Source organism: Periplaneta americana, chromosome 3 (assembly GCF_040183065.1).
Source record: "Periplaneta americana isolate PAMFEO1 chromosome 3, P.americana_PAMFEO1_priV1, whole genome shotgun sequence".
Taxonomy (NCBI): domain Eukaryota; kingdom Metazoa; phylum Arthropoda; class Insecta; order Blattodea; family Blattidae; genus Periplaneta; species Periplaneta americana.
Genome location: NC_091119.1, coordinates 102295810 through 102321651, shown reverse-complemented (window position 1 = coordinate 102321651; position 25842 = coordinate 102295810). Strand labels below are relative to the sequence as shown.

The 25842-nt window shown below is 36.9% G+C and overlaps 2 protein-coding genes across 2 annotated transcripts in view; one reads left to right on the top strand and one right to left on the bottom strand.

Annotated features, from left to right (window-relative positions):
• LOC138696340 (DNA polymerase alpha catalytic subunit-like) overlaps positions 1–25842 on the bottom strand; it is a 575659-nt gene that overhangs the window by 246930 nt on the left and 302887 nt on the right. The gene's annotated exons all lie outside the window — the stretch shown is intronic.
• Positions 381–25726, top strand: LOC138697039 (tetra-peptide repeat homeobox protein 1-like). The gene is made up of 4 exons (XM_069822632.1): positions 381–856; positions 2720–2902; positions 24221–25014; positions 25682–25726. Exons 1-4 carry the CDS (start codon positions 697–699, stop codon positions 25724–25726), a joined length of 1182 nt encoding a protein of 393 aa, XP_069678733.1. The 5' UTR covers positions 381–696.

Here is a 25842-nt window from a genome sequence, read left to right as displayed (position 1 = left end):
AGATTCAAGGGGCTTTCATAGAACAATACAAATTATCCCAAGCCTACCTGTGTGCCCCCAATCCACACAGAATTTGTTTCAAAATCTCTCTTATCACTGCATAAATTAATAATATTGAAGTGCTAGTTTCTTTAATCTTCACATAAGTTTAACTTCATCTTGTTCCTGTTTCACATCTAGGTATTGCGCAAACTGAAAATTAATAATTAATGGTATTTGTGAATTTAAAAATGGTGTCGTTCTAATTATTTTGTTCTTAATGTAGCCAGAACATCATGTTTATTTCTTAGTAGGTAATAATGTTAATTTCACATATCTAGTATTTCAATGACATAACTTTAATCATAAATCATCCTGGAAGCCTAACTTTCTTGGTATCATGTTCGATAAGGATCTTAGTTGGCCTTTTCACATCGATGACCTTCATAATGCTTTAGACTCAATAAGGGGGGCAAAGACTAATTGGGATTTCCCGGTCTCTGATCGGGTCAAAAACCCTGATGGAACTGATATTTAACCCTTGTGGTGAATTTCGGTGAAGTCCGGAGGGCCTAATTAGTCAAATCCACTCTCCTCACCTCCACGCTGGGGCCCCCTGGGATCTTTTAAGATGCGAAAGAGAGAGTGGTGTGCGGAAAGCAATGGGAAGCTTCCGCATTTATTTATCCCAAGAAGAATAGTATTACAAATAACTGCATGATGAGTTTTTCTCCCGTAAAAAATTCCGGACGTAAACTATCCCCCCAATCGGATGTCCGGGTGGGGGATACAGGAGAAGGACGATTCATGCCAGAACACGAAAAAGAAGAAAGAAGACTGACGACTGCAACTGGAACTGGAGCTACTCTGCAGCCAGGTAAGTTGGAAAATTTGAAGAAAGCAATAAGAACAAACAGAGTGGATGTGATGGGAATATCAGGAGGGAGGTGGGAAAATAGTGGGGAGTTGCAAAAGGAGGCTAGCAATAGCGAAGGAAGTTTTTAATAGAAAAAGGAACATCTTCTGCGGACCTTTGGGAAAAGAACTAAGAAAGATAGTAAAGTGCTTCGTATGGAGTTTAGCATTTTGTAGAGCAGAAATATGGACATTACGACGAAGTGAAGAGAAGAGAATAAAAGGATTTGAAATGTAGATATGGAGAAGAATGGAACATGAGAATTGGACAGACAGAATAAGAAATGAAGCTGTGTTGGAAAGAGAGGGTGAAGAAAGAATGATGTTGAAAATGATCAGGAAGGGGAAAAGGAATTGGTTGGGTCATTGGCTGAGAAGACACTGCCTACTGAAGGATGCAATGGAAGGAAAGGAGAAAGGGAGAAGAGTTGGGGGCAGAAAAAGATCTGAGATGATAGACGAGAATAAGATATATGAATCATATGAGGAAACAAACAGGCAGGCAGAAAATAGGAAAGATTGGAGAACGCTGGGTTTGCAGTGGAAAACCTGGACTTGGGAGAACAATGAATGAATGAATGAATGAATGACTGAATGTATTTTTTGTTACGGTTAAAGACCGCAGATTATGTAGAGGAAGCTATTGCATATCTGGCGAGGATAAAGCAATTTTGTGCATTAATCAATGCAATTGCCCACTTTCTACTGTACTATTTCATCTTCAAGTTTTTTTATTGTAAAAATCGGAGATATGCTTCCCCTTTACCATTTTTGATATCTTCATTCGATTTTGGTATGCCTTTTTTTCTCTTTTGCCTATAATTTTTAGGGCACTAAATTCAAATGCAGCCTTTTTTAAATATATGCAAAGTTATTTCATTCTTCTTCTATGTTTCCTGAAATTTTGATTTGTTGAAGGTGTTCCTTTATTCTACATTCATAAAGCCATTGAATACTACTATCTCTCAATAAATCTATTTTAAATATAGACCTAAGCCTATTATTTTCTTGCTTGAAATTTTTATTCTTTCTTTTATTCCATGGTTATGGTATTCTAATAGGGGATACAACTAAATGATAATCCGTGTCTAATTCTTATATTTCAAAGTGTTTAATATAAACAATTGAATGCTTTGTTGACGTGAAGACACTTCGAGATATACGAGTAGCTTCTAGCCACATAACTTATCCTTTTCATTTGGAAATTTGAGAACTGTAACATAACACTCTCACTTATAGCACTCTGGTAATTGCTGGTACACAATCACACAACATTTAGGAGCCATCTGTGAATAAAAGAATATGGATAAATTAATTTCATTTTAAATGAAAGTCTAAACTTCCAACATTTCAGTTCCCTGAATGTATTTTTCTTTTAGGTTATACTGTACCTATACTAGAAGTAACCGTTACTATGCGATTCATCTTTTGATTCCTTTTCAGACTTCACTTTTATGATTCACTTATTTTTAATAGTTTGGAGACGTACAAGTTACCATACTACTGTCCGTCCGAGTGGTTATTTCGCAGGGTCGTCCAAACAGGGGAAATCACATAGCAGTTAGGCCTACTTACTTAACCGTGCCCTTTCTTTTAAATTATTTTAAACAGTTGTATAATACTACGTAAATTTCCAATTCTGTACAGCAAATATTTGCAGAGAAGAGTATCCACTACTTCTTACAGAGAGGACAGGAGAAACGTTTGGGGCAAACCAGGATGCGACATAAGCATTCGGCTGGACAGTAGCTACCCATTTATCCTCTTCGTAGTTACCAATCAGTGTATTACGAAGATTTTAACCAAGAATTACACTTCCTTTTAGATCGACAAGAAGAAAATGACAAGATGGAAACGCCGATGATGGTGGAGGCTTCGAGCAGCGACCAACAGCGGGCATTTAACAACTGGAATGCGGAGTGGGAGAAGAGAGTCAGGCAGGGGGACCCGCAGAATCTGAAGAATTTGGAGGCTGGACTTCATTATTTCCAATTCGATAGCCGGGAAGGTACAGTAACTGTTTACATCCCGAAGTATACAATTGCTTTCAGCTATGCACAAGCAGCTCGTGGATACCCAGAGTAGCGCAATCAGCTAATCGGCCGCCATTGTTATTCCATTTCAACACTCTTGGGATAGGAATATTTAAAGTAAAGCTCAATTTAGACAGTGTCCGTGGCCCTTAAAATTAAGAGTAGGTTATTTGATTCTGACTTAGACTATATTATTTCATTCCTATACAACTGTAGCATATACGACAAATAGCGAGCGCTGCGCTGGAATTGCAATGACTGATTTGTCGGTTTTCCGGCGCAAAGGATTGTGGTACTCTGGATATCTACGGACTCTGTGCACAAGTTCAGGAGACTTGAATTCTTATTAGTAGCGAATATGGCATTTATCCAGAGATGTCATGTAACCAGTTCTCACTAGTCGCCCGATTCACTTGTTGAATTAGTCACAATTCGTAGAATCTATTCTTAAATGTTTGAAGTTTAAAATACATTAGGTTCTTGAGAGAAAGCAAGAACATTAAACATTTTAACATGAAATTCTCTAGCTTTTTAATATGGCAGTAAATATAATCGTATCATATTTTTAAATCGTTGTTTCTTAACCAAGTGTGCAGACAGTCAGAGGAGGAATACAATATCGACGGCCCATTTAGAAAAGAAAACAACTCAAAATTTAAAGTTTTGAGAAACCTGAATTTTGAAGCTTCATGTTATTGTGAAAAATCATCAAAGGATTGTTGAACTTAATCCAAATTGAAATCATGGAAATAGGCCTACGTAGATAAATTAACATGGAACAACCTAAAGCTTAGTATTCATATCATGAAATAATGTTATTTAATTACTCTGTCTATTTAGAATCCCCTATAGAAGATTTCACTTTAAGAAAAAAGCATTGAACATATGGGGCTATTCCATCAAATGACCAGTTGCCATAGAAACGTCTACCTATCACATAGCTTGTACAATGTACAGAGCGATCCAAAAGTAGCGCACATCTTAATAGGTTTCTATGGATGAATAAATGGGTAGACCTTATTATAACAATTTTTTTGGTATACCGTCTGTATTTATGTCCTAATACGTTCACATATATTTATAAAGATGAATTTGTTACACTTACTTACATCAGGTTTAACTTAAGTTACATCATTTTTCACAACATATGCTGAAAATTGCAGCCCCGTTCAGTAACGCATGTATAGCTCGCGCAAGGAACGATTACCGAAAAGCAATGGTGGCGTTGCTGTCTGTTTTGACGTGTGTATGTAGGCACGCCGAGGGGGCGAGAAATGCTGGCCGATTGAAGTACTGTCTCTTCCAACAAGATGAACATATGAGGACACAGTTGTGGAAATGAAGAACGTAGCAAGAGAAAAATTTGAAGCTAATTAAACGCGTAACATATGTTTATGAATGAAATAATAATACCGTGCGATACAAGTCACGTATTCACATGCAACGGAACAAACTAAAGTCGTGATGTAACTATCATAACGCAAGACTCATTCTATAGATGTCATTTCTCTTCCGACTGTACTCTTGAATATCATTTAATCTATCTCATGACCTTTCCTGTTCGCCGCTCTTCCTTATCGCATTGTTTCATTCGCATTCCTTCCTTCGGTATTCTCTACTTGCGAGACCTATACCACGGTAGGTAGGCTATAACACGGTACTCGCCACGCGCAGACTACGAGGCAAGCCCCGCCCTTCTCTACGTCATCCGTTGTACAAAGTGTGAAAGCTTACGCGCCACAGACATGCATTAAAAACGGAGGAAAACAGTAACACTATAATATATGCATACACGCAGCAAAATACAATGAGCACTATTACTTAAAACATTGGCGTCTGGCTACGGAAATCTCCATAGTTAGGTGGCCAGCTGTAGGTGTCGGGGGCCACGGAGATTTCTGGTTTTACGTAAGGGTTTGTTTTGTCATATGTCAACTTTTGTAGATTAAGTCACAGGCTTTTAATTGTCGTAACATATTATTGAATAGGAAGTTTCTTATTACCTTTGGATCCTTCTCCCCTCCTTCCCCTAAAAATTTATAGCGTACAGACACATTCACAAACCGTCAATAAAATTTCAGTTGAAACTGTCCCTGAATGAGGAAATTATTCTTTAGATTAGCCGTCTAAGAGTATGGACATGCAATTCTGGAAAATTAGTAAAACACGGCATTCTCGTGAGAATGGTAAGTGAGGTCATAACAATGTATATGTAACATGGAAATATACTCATATGCTACTGAAGGAAAGAGATTAGAAATAGACACGATATACACTTTCTGGAACCGAACTTCTATCTACGGCATTTTCTTGAAAGAAAGACAAGGGTTTACGGTACAATAAGAAGCAACAGAGAGCTTCCGAAGTCTTTCGTTGAAGATGAAAATAATTTAACAGTAGAAGAGAGCGTATTATATAGGGAGGATGGCGTCTTCTTTAGATTTCGAAATACGAAAGAAGAGAGGAGTTAGGATGGCCAGCACTTTGTACTTGGTGACACTAGGAAGAAAGGAAAATGCTAGAGGAGGCTGTGTGAAAGCTCTCTTGCATCATTCAATAGAACAAATATGTACACAGAGTAAGTCAATATCTGTTCTACTATTCAATTCTGAGAAAAACTATAAAATGGAGCAGAAAAGTTGTGTTGTGATTCCTAAACTGTGCTTTAGGATCTATAAATTAAAAACTCTGACATGAAGCTGTTATATAAGAATAGGTCTATCTTGCTGGAAACAGCTAGCTACTGACGGAAATGATTTAATCTAGATGTCATAAGATACTTGTAGTTGTCTCTCTTCAGTTCCTCAAACAGACCTCGAACACTCTTTATAAAAATCAAAAATCCTTTCTGAAATGGCAAAATAACTTTCTTACCACTACACGCATTAAGTTGAACAATTGAAATAATTAGTCTTAAACTTGATCCTGTTTTTCAGTTTCTATGCCGTAGATGATCTTTAAATTATATTTAGTGGCTGGCTAGAGTTCAACACATCGAATCCATCATTAACACATTTTATGAATTCTGATACATGCTTTTCTTCGGGAATAAGGTGCAAAATGGTTTTGGATATTGTATTAGAAAGAACTTCTGCGACCTTTCTTACATTTTGCTTCTCCATTCCACACAGAGTTAAATGATCATTTTGTATCTTGTATGTGTATTTCAGATCTCTTTTGTTGTAATTCAGAAGTTTTAAAAATGTGTTCTCATTCACAAATTTCAAAACCACTATCAAGAAGATCGTTTCTTAAGAATTTCAGCGCATGTGGCACATCACAAAAAGCCCATATACTTATTTCAGGAACGTTAGTATTCTGAAATTGGGTTTTATTTTGGACACGACCCAACTTTAACAGAATCCACATATTACGCGGCCCCATGTCATTTACGAATCCTCTCATCCTTAGGCCTATATTCTTCAATTCATATACAGCAGTATGAAGAATGGCAGGGGTTACTGCGCTGTCGGATCGTAAAATATTATCTATAAGAATGCGTATCATCATTTCCCACGGGGCGTGAAACGCTTCTGTCAAGTACGCTTTCGTAAGCCACTATCCATGTGAACGCGGTGTAGTAAGCTTGCCGGTGACGTCAAAAGCTCACGATTCGGTCGTGACGGGATCAAACATGTTTGATTTTCAGTCGTAAGCCGCCTGGCTTTAGTGAAGCAAGATGTCTTGTTAGCTTTGTTTTTAGATTTAGTAAGAGTGATACAATACAACTTTTGGAACTATAGGTATCAAATAAAACATGTTCTGTACAATCCAACATTGGGCGAGTATCGGGATCGTGATAAACAAGCAGCAGCGGATAAACGAATGTCTGCTACCCTAAATATACCAACATTTGGACCGAAGGAATTTATAATGAAATTTAAAAACTTGAAAAGTTTTTTGCCAGGAAATGAGGAAAATTTCTGAGAGTGAGAGATCAGAAAAGTCTACCGATGAGATCTACAAACCTAAAGCTGCCTGGTTAATGAAAATAAACTATTTCAAGTGACATTCTAGTTCTGTTTTGGCAGTTATTGTTTGTTTCATACAGTTTTTGTGTCATATTTTGTTATAAGAAGTCGAACTCGCTCAAACAAATCTTCAAATTGTACCTCTGTCATTCTTAACGAATTTTTGAAATCCTCAGGATGATTTTTAAGTTCTCCTTCAATAAATCTTCAAGCTCCCAAAGCTTTGCGTTGTAGTGTCCACTGCCTAACCCACCATCTCCTTCTCTTGTGTTTTCTTCTTTGCAAGAAACGATTTCATTCGCTGAAACTGAACATATAACCCAGCCGTCGGCAATTTTGTACTCGCGGTGACATCACTGGACGCAAGCCGCAGTACGCAAGATGTAATATTAGTCGAGGAGTATAGAGCACTCCGTTCGGATCCCAGTGGCGGACTCTCAACCCAATCATCTGACGTAGACTACACAATATTGTTTTATAGATGAACAGATTGTATTGTATTTCACCTTTATGTTTGCTGTGCTACAACAACCTAGGAAAATACTTCACAAATTGCCACTCTTAATACAACTCGTAAATTTTCGTCTGCTAGTCACGATCTTTGTTTAGATTTTACAAGTTTTCGTTCAGAAAAAAATTGTTCGGAAATATATCGAATGTAGAGACAAACATAGCGGCTGTGTAGGGTCGCGGCAGGCAACCTATGATAATACTATAGATATTTTCTATGGAGAGCATTTTAAATAATTCTAAGCCAGTCTGGTGTGTTATACAATGACAACGTTTAATGTCCTCACTTATTTCCAGCTCTCTTAATATCACGTTAGTCCACCTAGTAGACTTTTTTAAAGTCGTATTTCGAGTCCCGTATGTTACTATAGATACTAATTACTTTCTGTTCAGATTCGTTTCTTCTATATATTTTCTTCATGCTTGGCATAACTTTTCTCTTATTGTATTTCCTTCGAGTGTAATGACATCGAGCAAATATTCTTATACAGAGAGATAATTCGTAACTCCGCGGATGAACATTACCATTTATACTGCATCAATATCTGTGTTTTCACCTGAAACGAGAGATTAGACCACTGTTCATGCATCTTTGATTTTATTTCTCGTTCAGCTAGTGTTTCAATATCCCTTATCCTCCTTTGTAATGTCTGTGTGGATAATTTCATACTGTTAAAAACATCATATTATTCGGGACAAATAATGTTAGCAACTTTATTCTGACATGTTTTAATGAATTGTCTTTTATTTTAGCACTTCAATGATTTTGCGATTTGTATGTATGTATTGCGAGTAATTTTACGGCTGTCGCCGTCTCCCGCTTCTCAACTTCCAGGTACTCCGGTTTTGACAATCGCCCATTTGTAGACCCCTGCAGACCATATCCTCCTGAACCTCCTCGCTCCATTTCTTCATTGGCCTTCCTCTTCTCTTTTTTTCCGGGGGAGTCCAGTTGAAGACCTTATTAGGCCAGCGGTCGGCTGACATTCTCTGGAGATGCCCAGATCAGGCGTTTAGTTTCCACTGATTGTAAGATATCTCCTGATATCTGCATTATATTTCGGACATCCTGATTCCTAATGTGGTCCATCCTCGAAACTTGACAACTACGGCGCCAGTAATCCATTTTTAGAGCCAACAATTTCTTCTTCATCCTGTCTCTCATTTCCCAAGTTTCAGATCCATAGGTACATATACTTTCCATTATAGTTTTATATATACTTGTCTTAGTTTTCCTTGTTACCTTGTCATTCCACAGGAGTGTATTTAATTGTCTTATGGCCCGCTTTCCTTGGCCAATCTTATTATTATCTTCATCACTTTTGGCCTGACTGTTGAGGGTAACACCCAAATATTTGAATGATTCAGAATTTTCTATTTGTGTATCCCCAGTATCTAAATTTACCTTGCTGCGACTACCCACAACCATGTATTTTATTTTCTTGAAATTAATTGATAGCCCCCATTCCTTATTTTGCGATTTCCAAAGCAATAATATAACTTGCATGGAGTTCCCTTTGACTCAGTTTGTTCCATCATAATTTAATACTGGAACTGTTATTTGAATTTCGTTCTTCTATATTTTAATTGCTTGACTCCGTCTAGCCCTACGAAAAGAAAATTATTTTTATACTTATTTTCTACTGCATACATTTCCGTTTACAATTACATTGGATATGTTCATGCTTACCTATGATTTCGTGATAATCTTATGACGTGTCGTAATGTCGCTAGATGTTTGATTTTTAAGTGTCTATTATAATTTTAGAACAGAAGAGGCGTCTACATTGTCACCATATGCACACCTACTGTTCCTCCCATTCTTCCTTAAACACACGTTTCCGAACAGACGTTGAAGGTTTTGAGAAAGAAACAATCTAATATAATCAGGTATCCACTGATAGATGTCTGTGTACTGGAGTTGTAGGGGAGTTGATTGGAAGGGAGAGAGTGAAGCAAAGACAGTTTACTGCGCTGCCCCTTCGACAGCACTATTGCTAATGATCACGAAGACATTTTCTCCGATCCCTGCCATACATTCTTCAGCAACTAACCATGGCTACGTCTCGACTGACTACTTTGTCCTTCCGTGTGAACGGACCACGCTTTCCAGCAAGAAGGAACTGGCGTGGAGCAATCACGATATTTTTAAATCGACGCGAGCGTTTCACGCCCCGTGGGTACACAAGTCTGCTAAACAGTCAAATGTATTGTCGTAAGAAATGCTATGCTGCACTTGCATTTATTATTATTATTATTATTATTATTATTATTATTATTATTATTATTATTATTATTATTATGTCTTTTTCCATGTCAATCGTATTATTTATATTATATTTTAAGATCTCAAAACTAAAAGAGATCAAACCTACATGCATTTTATGGTGAAGAGATGCCTTTGTAATGTTCGAGGAGAAGGTAATGGATATTTAAGTTGTCTTTTAAAATCATAGGCGTTTTAGACAGAGCTCGTAACGTGACTGCTACAGCAACATCTTCGACTTTTTCCCCCTTCAAGTTACTGCTCTTCTAGTTATTAACACGGATTTTTTTGAGGACTGAAAATGGAGGATAATTTAATACTTTCATTTTCAAAAGTCTTAATACGGGCTTCTAAGTGCATATTTTCATGTTTTAATTCCTTCAAAGTTTCTTCTAGCTCTGTAATTTGGTCCGAAAGCATCTCATTTTCGGATTTCAACAATTTTTTTTTTTTTCAAAATATCAATTTTTTCGTGTCAGAGATACTAGGATTAGTGAACACTTGTTCATTTCCATTATTAATTGCAGGACAATAATTTTCTCCCGTGTTCGAGACGCTGGAATCCAACACATTTTCTAGGATCTTTTTGTTATTTCTCCTCTCCATGCGTTGGGTCCGGCGTTCTGAAGGATCATTATTTGATTCGGGATTAGAATTCGGTATAGGCCTATTTAGATGGGGTTCAGCTCATTCACGTAATATCCATTTATGTTTCAAAGTTGGAAGCTCCGTTTTAAGATCCCTTTCATAATAATTTTCACCAAAATGATAAGATCAGACTGTTGCGTTTTCTTCATTGAAAGAATCTTCCCTTTTACACAAATATGCCCATCTTTTCCTACGCACATCTTATTTAGGGAATCTGTGGAAAGTGATACTCGCGCGGGCAGAAATCCTTGTTGTAGGCTGTTTGAGCAGGTAGCAATAGCGCATACAAAAGGCATTTTTTCTTGTTTTGTTTTCGCAATAGCTACTTTCAATAGTACGTCATAATGTTAGTCCTTAGAACTAGACCAATTAAATTTATATTTCAGTTATGCAATATACGGTCGTAGGACATATTTTGACTGAGAAAGATAGCATAAACATTATTTATATTAACATTTTCCAGAAATTATTATTAAAACAAATGACCTTATGATGAAACTTACTTGTATGCACAGAATGAAGTAGCTCTATTAAACCTAACACAAAAATATGTACAATCACTATTTACAAACACAAAAAACAAACAATTTTCACTCAAACCCTCAAACTACTGTAAGACTGGTAATCCCCGCCACTTGGAGTGTACAGTACGATTATTTAGTCCTGACAGTCGCCGGAGATGTGCGCCTAGATCAGGCGAATCCATTTAGTTACGCCAAGGGGTGTATGGGTTATTCATTCGCTTGCCTTCGAAGCGATCGGGATGTCATGCGTGCGGTGGAGCGGCATGTTTCCAGTACAATTAAGCTGTACTGCATTCCTTTACCGACCGCTCGCCCTTATCTCTACTCCGGAACTTTTCCCCTCTTTCGCGTCGCTGAGCTGTCAGGACTAAATAAGCGGTCTGTACAACGGCTGACGCCAGAGACAGAGTTTGCTACCATGTACCGTGTTATACTTACAGTGGCATGTACGAACTATTTTTACCATGTTTGCGGCCACTTTTTTGAGCACGCGTACACTGATGTTATTAATCTCCGTTGTTATGGTACTCTTTAGTTCCTCCAGAGTGTGCGGTCTGTTTTTGTATACCCTTCCTTTAAGATAACCCCACATAAAGAAATCTGGGGACGTCAAATAGGAGGTCATGGACGCTACAATCCTCGAAAAATGATACGCTCACCCAAAAGCTCGCGCAAAAACTGCATGGTTTCATTAGATGTGTGACATATGGCACTGTCCTGCTGGAACCAACAATCACATTCATCACTGTCAAGAAGCGCAATAAACTGTATAATGATATCTATGTACACAACACTGGGCACTGTAGTTTCAAAGAAAGTGGAGCCCACTATACGACACTACACTCCAATTTCTTTAGAGTGTAAGGGGGTTTCATGGAACACATGTGGATTTTCGGTGGACCAAATTCGAGAGTTTTGACTGTTCATGTAACCACTAAGGTGAAATCACGCCTCACCTGTGAAGAACACACGGTCAAGCTCTGCAATTCCATGGTTGTCAACTAATGACCGCAACCATGTAAGCTACAGTACACTACGCGATTTTGTTTATTAGGCTCCTTGAATTCTTGAACACTGCGTACATGATAAGCACGAAAATGTAACCGCTTCATCGCTCTCTGAGCACTTCCACATGAACTCTAAGAGTGGAGCTCAGAGTGTCCGCGAACGTTTTGAAGGCGAACGCTCCATCACATTTCTCACCTCAGCCAGTTTAGCAGGAGTTAAAATGGCCGGTCTCCCGGTTCTCTTCTTGTCTGCAACTGATCCACATTCCCTGAAACTGACGATTACTCTCGTTATGGTCGAATTGTTGGGCACTACCACATCCGGATAATTCGTCTACAACACGTGTACAAGGACGACTGGAAAAATAATGTTCAACAACGAAACCTCGTTGCTCTTTGGAAAACGACATGTTTGCCGAGCAATAAACAAAGAACTATTGCAAGCGTCAGTGTATACATACACATCACAATGACGACAAGGTTTGTTGCTGTTAATACCCATGATGCGGTAGCCGATAGCACTTTCCAACTCCATTACTCAATATAGACACCATAATTTTAATGTGAGCGACTTTTGGAGCGCTCGTATTAGGCAAGACCCATAGGCCTATAATCAATGCTTTTTTCTTAACGTGAAATCCTCTATAATTACTTTCTTCTCACAAGATCTGGGAGTTATCTTCGGCATGGAGTTCCACCTCCTTGGCCACCAAATATCTTCATTGAGTCATTCCACTTCAAACAGGACAAATATAAAGGAAATTTAACCTTGATGTTTTTTATTTCTGTCAAATTTTTTGTTCGATTGAAGGAACAAAAATAAAATTTAAGGGATACAGGGTTACATACAATCTGTGAAATCATATCTTTGTAATTTCTCAGTCGTAGATTGGCTGTTAATTTCGCAATGTTTCCACCATCAATTAACAACTTTATATTCTCATGATGACCACACACATACAGACTGAATGAGTACTACTCGCTCCAGGAAGCACACATTGTTTTGGTCTTAGTTCCGCAAATTTTTAAAAACTAATTTGTATGTCTGAATATTTAACCTTAAAAGCTCAAAATGTTTCTTTTAAATCTGATAACAATAATCTTTTCTGTTTCTGTACTTTGTGGCCGTCTTCTTTTACAGAAACGAAGTTTTACTTTCTCGCCATGATGCGACTTATATCATTATTAGTGTAATGGTCAATTAAGTACTTTTTCCACTATGGATGTGTCTAAAGTTTATCCAATTCTAGATTCTGGATTTGAGAGAATTCCCCTCTCTGCAGCTAAGTTTTTTGCAACACTGATCATGTGATTAGATGCATCACAGTGTTCCCTAATTTTACTGTATGACCACTCTTCAAATATATAGTATTGACAGAAGTCAATAGTGTTTCCGAAACACTCTGGTAGCTTATTAATTATGTCACCGCTACTCTTCTCATCTGGTGTTGTTTCTACTTCCTTTTTTCTCAACGCGAAAAATCTTTTCCTTATGTGTCTGTTTTATTTTCTGATATTTCTGTTAGGGATAATTCTTCTGTGATAATTTCTTCTTCTTAATTGATGTCTCACCCTTGACATCAAACTTTCATTAAAATTATCAATGTCCGTCACTGACACCTCTGACACCTCTGAATTATTTATCAATTTCCGAATTGCCTGTTGTTTCTTCTTCAATGTTCTGGACACTAGAACCGCCTAAGATATCAACACTGCTGGTTTGAACAGCACTTGATTCACTAATATTTGACATTAACAAAATTTTCTTACGACAATTTTCACAAATCCTAAGATTGTACGACAACTTAATGTGTTGCATTTTCAATTTTTAAGCATGTTGGAAGTCACGCACCTTAATTTCCCTTTCTTAAACCTACGACTATGATTGCTTATTTTGAAAGGATTAAAACACTGATCATGTCTAGGTTCTGTTATTACTCATTGTGATTAGCCTACACACTAATTGCACCAACTAAAAACAATAACAGAAACTACGCCACACACACTCGCGGTAATACTATAGTACAGTGTTATTAATGCCCTAACGTTTGAAAATCTCGGAACAAACTGAAGAGAATTCATTCCGCCTTGGACCTGGATTAGGTATGGTATTGTATATCCCAGCCAATCTTCTCCAGACATAAACAAAGAGGACTGACAGTCGCCAGTGTGATGTCGCATGCCAGACTTCAGCCAACAGTTAACAGTGTGCCGCTACAAGGGATTAAGAGCGCAACAGAGCTCTATGCGCGTATTTATTTAGTATTTTTTTACTCTGTCATTTATTGCTTTTCCACTATGAAATTTTGGTCTACTTACACATAATTAAATGGAGAACATGCTGATAATTTAAAAATGGTATTCTAAGTTTGCTAACATTATGAACAACAAAATTAACCTATATAATAATTATGGCATAAAGTACTGTGAATACATAAAAATGGAAAGTGATTATACACAGGCTAAAAGCCTGATATTTAACCTTCCAAATGAAACTAACCTCGATTTCATACGATACACATAATGGGAGAAACGAATGTTTGTATATGCCAATGTGTACAATTTTTCAATAATTTTGATGCTGTATAGATCTCAAAATAACCAGAACTGGGGCCAAGAAAAATAATATGGGTCTCTTATTTTTACCCTTAGAAAGCATACAAGAAGTTTCAAACAATTCTAAAGATATGAGATCAAAAATTTGTCCGGTCTGACGTGGAATGACTCCATTGCATATAAAGCCGACACCTTTACATTTATACTTTGCTCCAAAACATGACGCCCTTCCTTCACACCTTTCACCACTTAACTGTAGAAACGAGCAAGGGGTAAAATTTACAAGCGTCTAGCTGTAGCAAACAGGAGTCTCAATTTCTGCGTGTCTGATTGGGTCGGGAGAGATTGGTCGAGATCGGTCGTCTGCCGTTGTAAGAGCCATCTCGTGTATGTGTATATATACGCGTATTAGACTGTGGTCTATATCGTGTAGGCCAATGCCATCATCCTGGCGGCAGCCTTCGAAATCTCATAGAATTGTCTGTGTTTTTTCTGTAATTTGTTAAATTTGTTTCTCTATTTATTTGTGCTATTTAGATGTGTATTGATATAATGTAACTAGTAATAACCATACTTTTTATGTAAGTTTTGTGGTTCCTCAGCTTTCTTATAAACGTAATGTACAAACTCATAAGAAAGTAAAGCATGTTGTGAAAGTAAGCAAGTCCTTCAAGTGCGATTATTATGACGCGCAGTTCAATCATGTGAAGAATCTTAAAAGGCATGAAAAAAAAAAAAAAAAAAAAAAAACATAATATTGTATATAATAGGTTTAAAAGTGACAAAATCTTTAAATGTGAAATGTGTGATGCTCAGTAATCAAGAAAACAAACTCTGAAATAACACGAAAGTCAGGTGCATCAGTTAGAAGCAGTGACGCGTAAGAATGTATCAAAACATCATTGCTCTCTTTGTTCATATGAAACAACCAAATATGAATGATTAAAACATTATAATATATCACAATTCATAATATATCACAACTAAATCGGAAACATTTCTAAACTTAGAAGAAGTTCATAAATGGAAGAAAAACACAGAAGTGGAGACCAGAGAAAACTTTATATACAGTAAGTTAGAGCGTGTCAGAAAACAGCAAGTAACATTAAGCATCACTATTTTTCCTGTTACCACAGTTGAGTATTACATGCCTACGTGAAACAGACAAAGGCATATATACAAATACAGGGCAGCAAAAATTAATGCTTTTTATCCGGCCAGTATGAAAATAAGAGAGTTGGAAGTTATAATTTACGGACACACATGTTGGGCATGGAAGTGACCTTGGCCATTTGTTTCTCTCTTCTTCTCAGCGCCTGGAAACAGCCAGTAAGATAGCTAACAAGATACCATTTGACACCATATTGAATGAGATACGAGACTCTGTCACAGAATCCAGTTTAGAAACAGTACATCTCTTAACTAAAAAGGACTGTATAATACTGAGAAAGCCTTCAATCTTTCGGAAGAGGGGATGCGTAATGCTGGATACAGGAAGTTACAGAAAGCAGTGATCAGTGTATTCTGTATTATAAGTAGGGAAAGGAAGTTCATGTATTTGCATATTTATTCTCTATCATTGTTTGAATATGCTGAAAGATTATCTACATGAATCACACATTTCTGAATACAATTATATTACTTTTATTGTGCATTAATGTGCATATTTTGCCTCTATTTATAAAAGCATCATATTTTAACATTTATGCAGGGAACCTGCTTATTATGTATGTTTATTTGTCTTTCCCTCATTTTTAAAAGTATGTAACCTTGTAAACACGACTAATTTATGTTTATGAATTTTGAACATAACGATGGCGCCCCCATAGGGAGCCTCTTGAGTTAGCAATTAGTATTCCTTTACTGCAGTCTTGAGCAGATTTCGATAGAACAATATCCAGTTTAACATCAGTTCCAAAAAAATGTAGGAGATAAAGTGAATGAGAAAACAGCAAATATTCTTTCCAAAAACCCTGGATATTATCAACTTAAAGAAATTCAAGATATTCTCGAAGGAAAAACACCCCAAAAACCAACAAAATGTTCTGTAGAACAGCTCACAGCTTTTGTGCAAGCCCTTCTTACTTCTTGTGACGTAGAACGAAATTTATCGCGCTACAAAGCTATGCTTAGAGACAACAGGCAAAGAATGACAACAGAAAACATACGACACTGCTTAGTTGTGAACTGTAACAGCATAAATGGAACATTCAGCAATGAGGCTAGCATTTCAAAATCCATAGACTAAACGTAAGTTACCTATACCTTATTATTCTGTTAAAATAATCTCAGACTGATAATGAATACTTTGTAGCATATTTATCAACAATTTTTACGGCATAAATGCATACATATTCTTCACATTTTTAGGGCATGAACTTCCTTTCCCTGATTATAAGCCACAAGGAACTGCTCCTGACATGACAGCACATTTTTTGAAAGAAGAAGATTTTGTTCTTATAATACAAAGCCCAGGGAGAAATTTTAAAAACATATGGCTCAGAGAAAGTAATAATTGAGGGCTTTGCCGGAAGAAAGGCGGATAGACCTATATGCCCTTCTTCGGAAAAACGGTTTAAAATGTAGTGAATAATTCGCTAATTATAATAGCGGAATTTTGTTTTGATTGTACTGTACATACCTGCAGGAAAGGGCTGCATGCGTGTATAACATTTTATTCAGGTGCGTTTTAAAATCTTAGATTGCATGTATCTCATTTAGCCATATTGACGTATACGCCCTTTTTCCGGCAAACCCCTCAATTATTGATGGTAGGGCCTACCCATGGTATGGGTGATTATGGATTTCAACTTATCGCAATAATGACAGTTGATGAAATGAATCAGGGATTTCCAGGGACTTTCTTAATATCTAATAGGACAGATGAAAATGTGCTATCTTTTGTTTTTTAATTGTGTTAAACAAGAAATTGGTATCCTGGCCACAAAATCTTCATGAGTGACATGAAAGAAGAATTTTATAAAGGTTTACGAAAATGTCCAGCTTTGGCATCAAATTTTTTGGATTAGGACTCTAAATTATACCGGGAAGCTAGAAGGCGAATGAAGAACTTCCAAGTGCCTGGGCAATAGATATTACTACAGTGCGAGCGAGAAGTTTCTCCGCAGTGCTTCTGTAGCCACGGTGCAGCCGAGAATCCACCAGGCAGAGAATTCAAGTGGCAGCACTGGCCGCTAAGCATATGATTGACTGGGGATGTGAGGTTGTCAAACCGGAATTAATGGGAAAATGTCAACTTTCTACAAGATTACGTACCAGCTGTCTACAGGATTACTACAACTAATGGAGCTGTGGAGGGACTTTTGGATCGCACTGTATAAAGCTTGGGTAACTGCGATGGGCCCTCCCGATAAACGCTTGTTTTACACCTGGCACATCGAAAAAGTATGGAGTAAGAACATTAGGAATAAAATAAACGATTTAACCTAGCAGGCAGTAACATACAAGTATTTACGAGTTCTTTACACAGAAAATGACGAGAACACTTATGCTAAACTTTTGGTAGGAATCCTTCAGTATTTAACAGGTGATACTGAATTATCATTATTTTTTTAATATTTTACTACTACTGCATGAAGAACGTAGTGTGTTGGGCCTGCTGCCGTAGGAAATAATTGTGGTATAGATATTAATATGCACATAGAACGGATGCAACGTAGTGCTCTAAAGCACATATACCTACACTGTAAAAAAAACAAGAAGACTAGACAAAGACATATCAACTCTCATGAAATTAACCAGAGATAGACTATTCGACAGACTGACCGTTTTGAACAAAAGAGAAATACAAAAACAAATCTGATATGAGCAAGCCAATCCGCAAAGAAGTTCTAAATATTTCTCTGTCACTTTTGCAAAGAAAGGAAACAGATCAATAAAATATATGAACAGTTCATGTTTCTTTAGTGTTGTTGTTTGTTTGTTATTTAGTAATAATGTATTTGTTAAATTCGTTTCTTCATAAGACAGTTTATTCATTTTATCCTGACATTATCTATGGGTGGCAAGATTTATATACAGTGATGTACAGTTCAGCAGTGTAAAGTGAAAAACTGGTATCTACACATTCATTTGTAGATTGGATTTAAATGGTGAGTGACCTATATGGTATTTCATAACATACTATTAATGATGTTCTTATATTAATTATTTATGTTGGATTTAATAAATTTTTTGTGGGGATATTCATATTATGTTAGTACAATATAGGAACCTTACATGCAGGAAACAAGCATCGAACCAAAATCACACATGCGCGACTGATTTCACTCGACCCAACAGTACAATCGTTAATGTTTTATTGTACAATCATTACTTATTAATTATAAATAAGATACATTTTAGAAGTGTAGGTCTAAAAGCAATTGGCGTACAAATGTACGTAACACTTATTAGACCACTACACCTATTCATTTCAAGAGAAACACAATATCTGAGACTTAGAATAAATCGACGCCTAATGTCAAAGGACACTAACTCCAAAATCACAACTTTACAGGGGAGGCAAAAAACAGTTTAATTGTGTACATTTTATTGTTACTGCTTTAATTTAAGAGATATGTTGATAAAATTTAAATCATATATACTGTATATATATCAAATATAAACCTAAAGACAATACAATACAGTACATATTTTCTAGAAATATTTTAGTATTGTCTTAAAAATTAACACATTTTGGAGATAGTGTTCTTTGTTACTAACGAAGCTTTCAATTTAGTAGACAGTGTTAAAAATAAATGCCAAAATATTGAATTTAAACATTTTAATAAAAAATTATAGCTATTTGACAATGCAAATTAATAAATTTAATTATTGTGGTGAGCAGCAAATATCAATTTCTTCTTCTTCATAAAGGAATATTATCTAAACTTAGAACATATCAGTAAGATTATAAAAATACCAGTTAATATTATTTACGCAGCATAAAAGCATAATATTATCATTATTAGATCAATTTATACTATTATCTGAAATAATAATTTTAACAGTGCATTTATAAAATAATAAAAGAGCAAAGTTATCTTCATTTTTACATTGCATTTTAGAACATCAGTGTTTTTAAATATTGCTAATGTTACTTTAATATACCACAGCTGATGAGGGTTTGGACGAAAAAATTATTCAATTAATGATCAATTTATTTAAAAAATAATGAATTCTACAAATTCAGTTCATTTAAAAGTCTGTCTGCACGTAATGAAAAGAAAACACACTTAACTCAGAATTTGTGCCCTAAATGACATTGAATAAAATTATAATATGAATATATTATATTATATTTGATTCAGTATTTTATGTTTTGAATAGTATCAATATCTACACCTCTCATATAAAAATTTGAAATTTCCTCTTAATTTTATAATCACTCATTGCTCTTCATTTTGAGTACTGTATCTTATATTACGATTTCCTGTTCTCCATTTTTAAACTATTGTAAAAGAATTGGTAATTTCCTGGTAAAATATTCTGTTTACACAGTTGCAATAGATTTTTAATTTTCTAATCTTGTATATTTTTAGTGCTCCTTGATGCTTTGGTTTAAGCTGACGATTATCCAGCCTAAATCCAAGTGTAATCTTGCTTTGTACATTGAATTTTTGGAATTCTTCATCATACTTGTATTTAAATAATAAGTGTTCACTGTTACTTTTCCGATACTGGAACCACACTATATCCAGCCATCTTACAATGTTTCCGTTAGTGTCAACTTTCTTGTTCTTTATTAATGTCTTCTGAATTTCTCCTACATAATTAAATCACTCTGTTTCACTTCTATTTTTGATACAGCTTAAAGTATAGTGTATCACCCTGATGGATCAAATATTTCTGTATGTTTGGTTGTTTTTTTTTCAATGTTCGCGTGGACTGTGTCCATTTGTGAATGTCCTGGTTAAAAAAAATATGTTCAATTTGAGGTATGTCAAAAACATTCGCAGCGTAGAGGAGCATGGTTGATATAAGCACATTCCTCCACAAGTATCGAACATGAAATAGAACCTTTTACCATTCTGCAGTTTTTTCATTTGAGCAAAGAGACGTGATGGTACTACTGCAGCTTCCCTTTCTGCAATTATCTCGTTTCATATAAAATTTTGTGCTGTTCTGTTGGCTACAGCATACACGGTCAAATTATATAGGCCTACAGCTAATCTACGTTTATAAAACACTCATTCCATTTTAAAACTTGGATTGTAGCGCACAGCTTCGAAATAAAATTAAAAAAAGTAAAGAACGTTCACTGATGCCATAATTTTGTAATTTTCTTTTACTTGAGCTGCTTCCTTTCTTTCAATGTGGGACTGACGAACTGCCTCCGTTTCTATCTTCTTAAGTTCAGACATGTGATCATATTTATAACATTTATTGCATTGATGCTTTCTGGGATTATGAAAAGCTATATTAAAATTATTTTTGAAAATATGACGTTAATATGAAAGGTTTTCTGTCTGAACATTAGCATTCCTGAATTTCCCTCCCCCCAACATTTGGGCTCATCATTGATCCGGATGCACCGCAACCTTAGGCTTACTGTGCTACCTATGTTTTATCATTTAATACCAATTCATCAACCCTGTTACCTTGATTAAGGTGTACAGTCCAGGTATAGAACGTTTATTACAAACTGTAAACTTCTTACAAACTGAATTGATTTAAGAATGCGTGTTCTATTAATAAAAAAATTATCAAATCTTTAACAATAAACAGTATGGTGATTGTATTACATTCTTGGTTGTATGTTCTGAGGAAGTGTCACCAATAAAATCTTAGAAATGTTAAATAATTTAGAGACAAAGAACACTATCTCAACTCAGTGTTCTTCTAGTTTATATTTTATTATTGTCAAAGAAAACTAAGTCTAGATAGTGTTGTTTGACACTCAGCATCTGCCTAAATTAACACAACACTATCTAAAAAAAAAAAAAAAAAAAAAAACTATTACTTGTAGAGACATATTACTTTCACACTATTATAAAGGCTACTTTGTACAACATGATACTACAAATAATTCAGAAAGTCGATTTTTGGCGATAGTGTCCTTTGACACTAAGCCGTCGAAATGTCAAAGTGTTTTGTAACTAATTCTATAAGTGAAATGAATTACTTTATAATCGAAATTGAAACGTTTATCTCTCTTCAATAGCACAGAGCATACAGCTGATCGCGAAGCCCGACCTCTCTATGACGTCACATGGAATGTTTGAGAGCGACATTTCTATTTGTCTCCGAATCACACATTAGTCGATGGTAGCCAATAAGAACTCGACATACAATATAGCTAGCTACACCTGAAAATTTCTACTCCTCACAGCGCGACCGATCTCGACCGATCTCATCCGACCCAAATTAGACGTCTCTTGTATGCTACAGATAGACACTTATATAAAATTTAGCTGAGTTGCCAATTCCTGAAGTCATTATCACATTGTATTTATGCCACGCGCCTAAGGGTTAAGAAGATAGGGATTTACGAGGGTTTACAATTCCAGGAAGAAAGACCGTCATATATTTTGGTGCAAGGTATACCCTCACCATTATTACAATCTAAAAAGCGTCACATTCCAGTACAGTGCCCCGAAAACTTACATAGTACGAACACTGGATGAAAGATTAAGTAACAAAGTTTACTCCGAAGACCGTTTATTTGCACAACTGGACAGTATTGCACAACACAGCATGACCTAATAGTCTATTGTAATGTAACGTTTATTGTTATAATTGTAACTAACAATAAAATTACAAAAATGGATAAGCAATAAAGAAAACTGGTAATGTTTTAGGCCCATATTCGAAAAATTCTGGGTTAAAACTCCGTGCCCAGCCAATTTGACTCATGTTTTTCATGGTTTCCCTCAGTCACGAAGGCATATACTGGATTGGAAATTTGCATATCATGATTCATAACACCCTTAATCACCAATATCATGAACATTACAATAAAATCTAAATCAATTACATGAACACAAGTCATTTATAACACACGACAATAAAAACAGAGTCAGAACAAAAGTCCATGGCCTAGAGATATACCCAAAGATCCTACACACGTGATACGATCATAGATGTTAGTGTGTATGAATAAACTTATCAAAAGAGATGCCAACTGAGAATAAGTGAAACAGGAGAAGGTGGTTATGGGATTTTTAAGTCAGGTAGGATAAATTTAATTTTAGACAAAATGAATAACACGACCTCAGAATAGCTCGAAACTAACATAGGAGTGAAACGGATTTGCGGTGTTTCTCTTTTTCTGTTTATAATGCACACGAAAAAAATTATTCAGGAATGGAGAGCCATGCGATATAAAGACTTGGAGATAAACAGATATTTAAAAATATGTTAATTAATATTTGTGGATAACCTAGTTTTAATAGCACCTACAGAAAATGATCTACAATACTCAGTACATTAGTAAAATATCATTGCAAAATATAACATGGAAATAATACAGAAAAAGAAAGTTTCGCCTTCTGGCGAAAATAGCTTGTCCCTAGTAAAATATGTTTGGAAGACAAAATTTTAGAAAGAGCAAATGATATTACATATATTGGCTACAAATTAACATTTGATAATTATTTAGAATAATGAGCAAAACTGTAAAACACTCCAAGACTATGTAAATGATCAATAGACTAATGAAACCTTCCCTGGTACAGAAAAGCACTAGAATACGACTTCAACAAACCCTGTACTCTGTTATGGCAGTTCTTTTTATTTTATTGAGTTATTTTACGACGTTGTATCAACATCTCACGTTACTTAGCGTCTGAATGAAATGGAGGTGATAATCCAGGTGAAATGAGTCCGGGGTCCAGCACCGAAAGTTACCCAGCATTTGCTCTTATTCCCTTAAGGGAAAACTCCGGAAATACCTCAACCAGGTAACTTGCCCCGATCGGGATTCGAACGCGGACTACTTGGTTTCGCGACCAAACGAGGTGACCGTTACTCCACAGGAATGGACTTATGGTAGTGAGGCAAATATATTAAGGGGAAAGAACAGCTAATGAAATAAGATTTATGCGAAGAACAGTATTATATAAAAATGAGACCATAAGCGCAGCGATGAAGTAATGGAAGAACTCGGCCTGTAATCAATACTCAATTTCATACAAAATATGAGAACAATTGCATGAGACGTTTGCGATGTATGAGATCCCACAGAATCCCAAAAGCTATGCTTCACTATCTATCTTAGGGGAAAAGATTTCTGGGAAGCCCCATAAAGAGTTTGAGAGAAAAGTACTCTTTATTATGAGATCTAATAGACCACATGACCTAAAACTTGTATGGATGATGATGAAGTCAGGTAGATAGATGTCTTTGGAAATGGTTCTTGTTGCGCAGTAGTGCAATGGAACAAATGCATAGTGTGATTGTTTTGGTTTTGCCAATCCACATTGCATATGCAAGGAATTTCCGCCATCGAGTACAGTTAAGAGAAAAATATTATGTGCTGACAATTAAGATTATTATTGTTTTTACCAAGTATGCTAATTTGGAGCTTTATGCCATGAAGTCCTGAAAATATGCTGCATAGCATGCTCAATAGTTAATATACACAGGAACGCCTGAAATATGAAGAAAAAGGTACAGTTAATTTTGTATATTCGTTACTACTGTCGTTCAAAACATGTACAAAATGATTTTGTATGACTTGAAAATGGAGAGTAAATTATGCAGTTGAATACGTATCCTCGCCTTACTACTAGGTCATTCACATATTCACTGAAAGCAAGTGAATGCAGTGACACATGCATAACAATCAAGTTTATTTTGCTTCTTGCAGACTTACCAGGATACATGGAAGACAAGCCAGGTACAATACCACAAACCACGCCAGCTACCATGACAGAACCAATCCCAGCTCACATGTTAGATCCCATGCCACCACCCGTGCCACATTCCGTGCCACCACCCGTGCCTCCTCCCGTGCCATCACCCGTGCCAGCACCATCATTACAGAACCCACCAGAAGAAGAAGATGACAATAGAACGAAGAGTTGCTGCTGGCGTTGTTTAAGGTATTTATTTTGTGGGCTACTTCCCATGTCGAATCGCAGGCCAGCATCCATGCCAGCGCCTATGTCATCTCCCACGATAGATTCAATGCCAGCTCCCATGCAAGATACCATATCAGTACGTATTCCAGAAACCATGTCAGCTCCCACGATAGATTCAATGCCAGCTCCCATGCAAGATACCATATCAATACCTATTCCAGAAACCATGTCAGCTCCCATGCCAGAACCAATCCCAGACCCCATGCGAGCTTCAATGCAAGATATCATTCCAGCTCCCATGTCAAGTCACATACTAGATCCCGTGCCAGCCCCCATGCCAACTGGAATGCCAGCTCCCACGCCAAGAGCAATGAGCCTCTGGTCTCGTTTAAGATATAGGTTTCGTGGGCCAGCTCCCATTTCATTTGACATGCCATTTCGCAGGCCAGCCCGCATGCCATCTCCCATGCCAGATCGCATGCCACCACCATATTCCAATTACCTACCAGCAGAAGATAGGCACCGAATAAGGAATGCCTGGTGGTCCTGTTTAAGATATATATTTTTTGGGCCACGTCCCGTACTAGATGACGACACATATTACACGCCGGCACCTATGCCAACGTCTGTGACAGCATCCTTGCCAGATCCCATGACAGTACCCAGACCAGCACCAATTCCAGATCATATGCCAGGACCCATGACAGCTCCCATGCCAGATCCAATATCACTACCAGTGCAAGATTCCATGTCAGCGCCTATGCCAGGTCCTATGCCATTACCCATGCCAGCTTCCATGCCAGCAGAAGGTAGGCACCGAATAAGGAATGCCTGGTGGTCTTGTTTAAGATATATATTTTTTGGGCCACGTCCCGTACTAGATGACGAGACATATTACACGCCGGAACCTATGCCAACTTCTGTGACAGCATCCTTGCCAGATCCCATGCCAGTACCCAGACCAGCACCAATTCCATATGATATGCCAGGACCCATGACAGCTCCCATGCCAGATCCAATACCACTACCAGAGCAAGATTCCATGTCAGCGCCTATGCCAGGTCCTATGCCATTACCCATGCCAGCTTCCATGCCAGCAGAAGGTAGGCACCGAAGAAGGAATGCCTGGTGGTCTTGTTTAAGATATATATTTTTTGGGCCACGTCCCGTACTAGATGACGAGACATATTACACGCCGGCACCTATGCCAACTTCTGTGACAGCATCCTTGCCTGATCCCATGACAGTACCCAGACCAGCACCAATTCCAGATGATATGCGAGGACCCATGACAGCTCCCATGCCAGATCCAATACCACTACCAGTGCAAGATTCCATGTCAGCGCCTATGCCAGGTCCTATGCCATTACCCATGCCAGCTTCCATGCCAGCAGAAGGTAGGCACCGA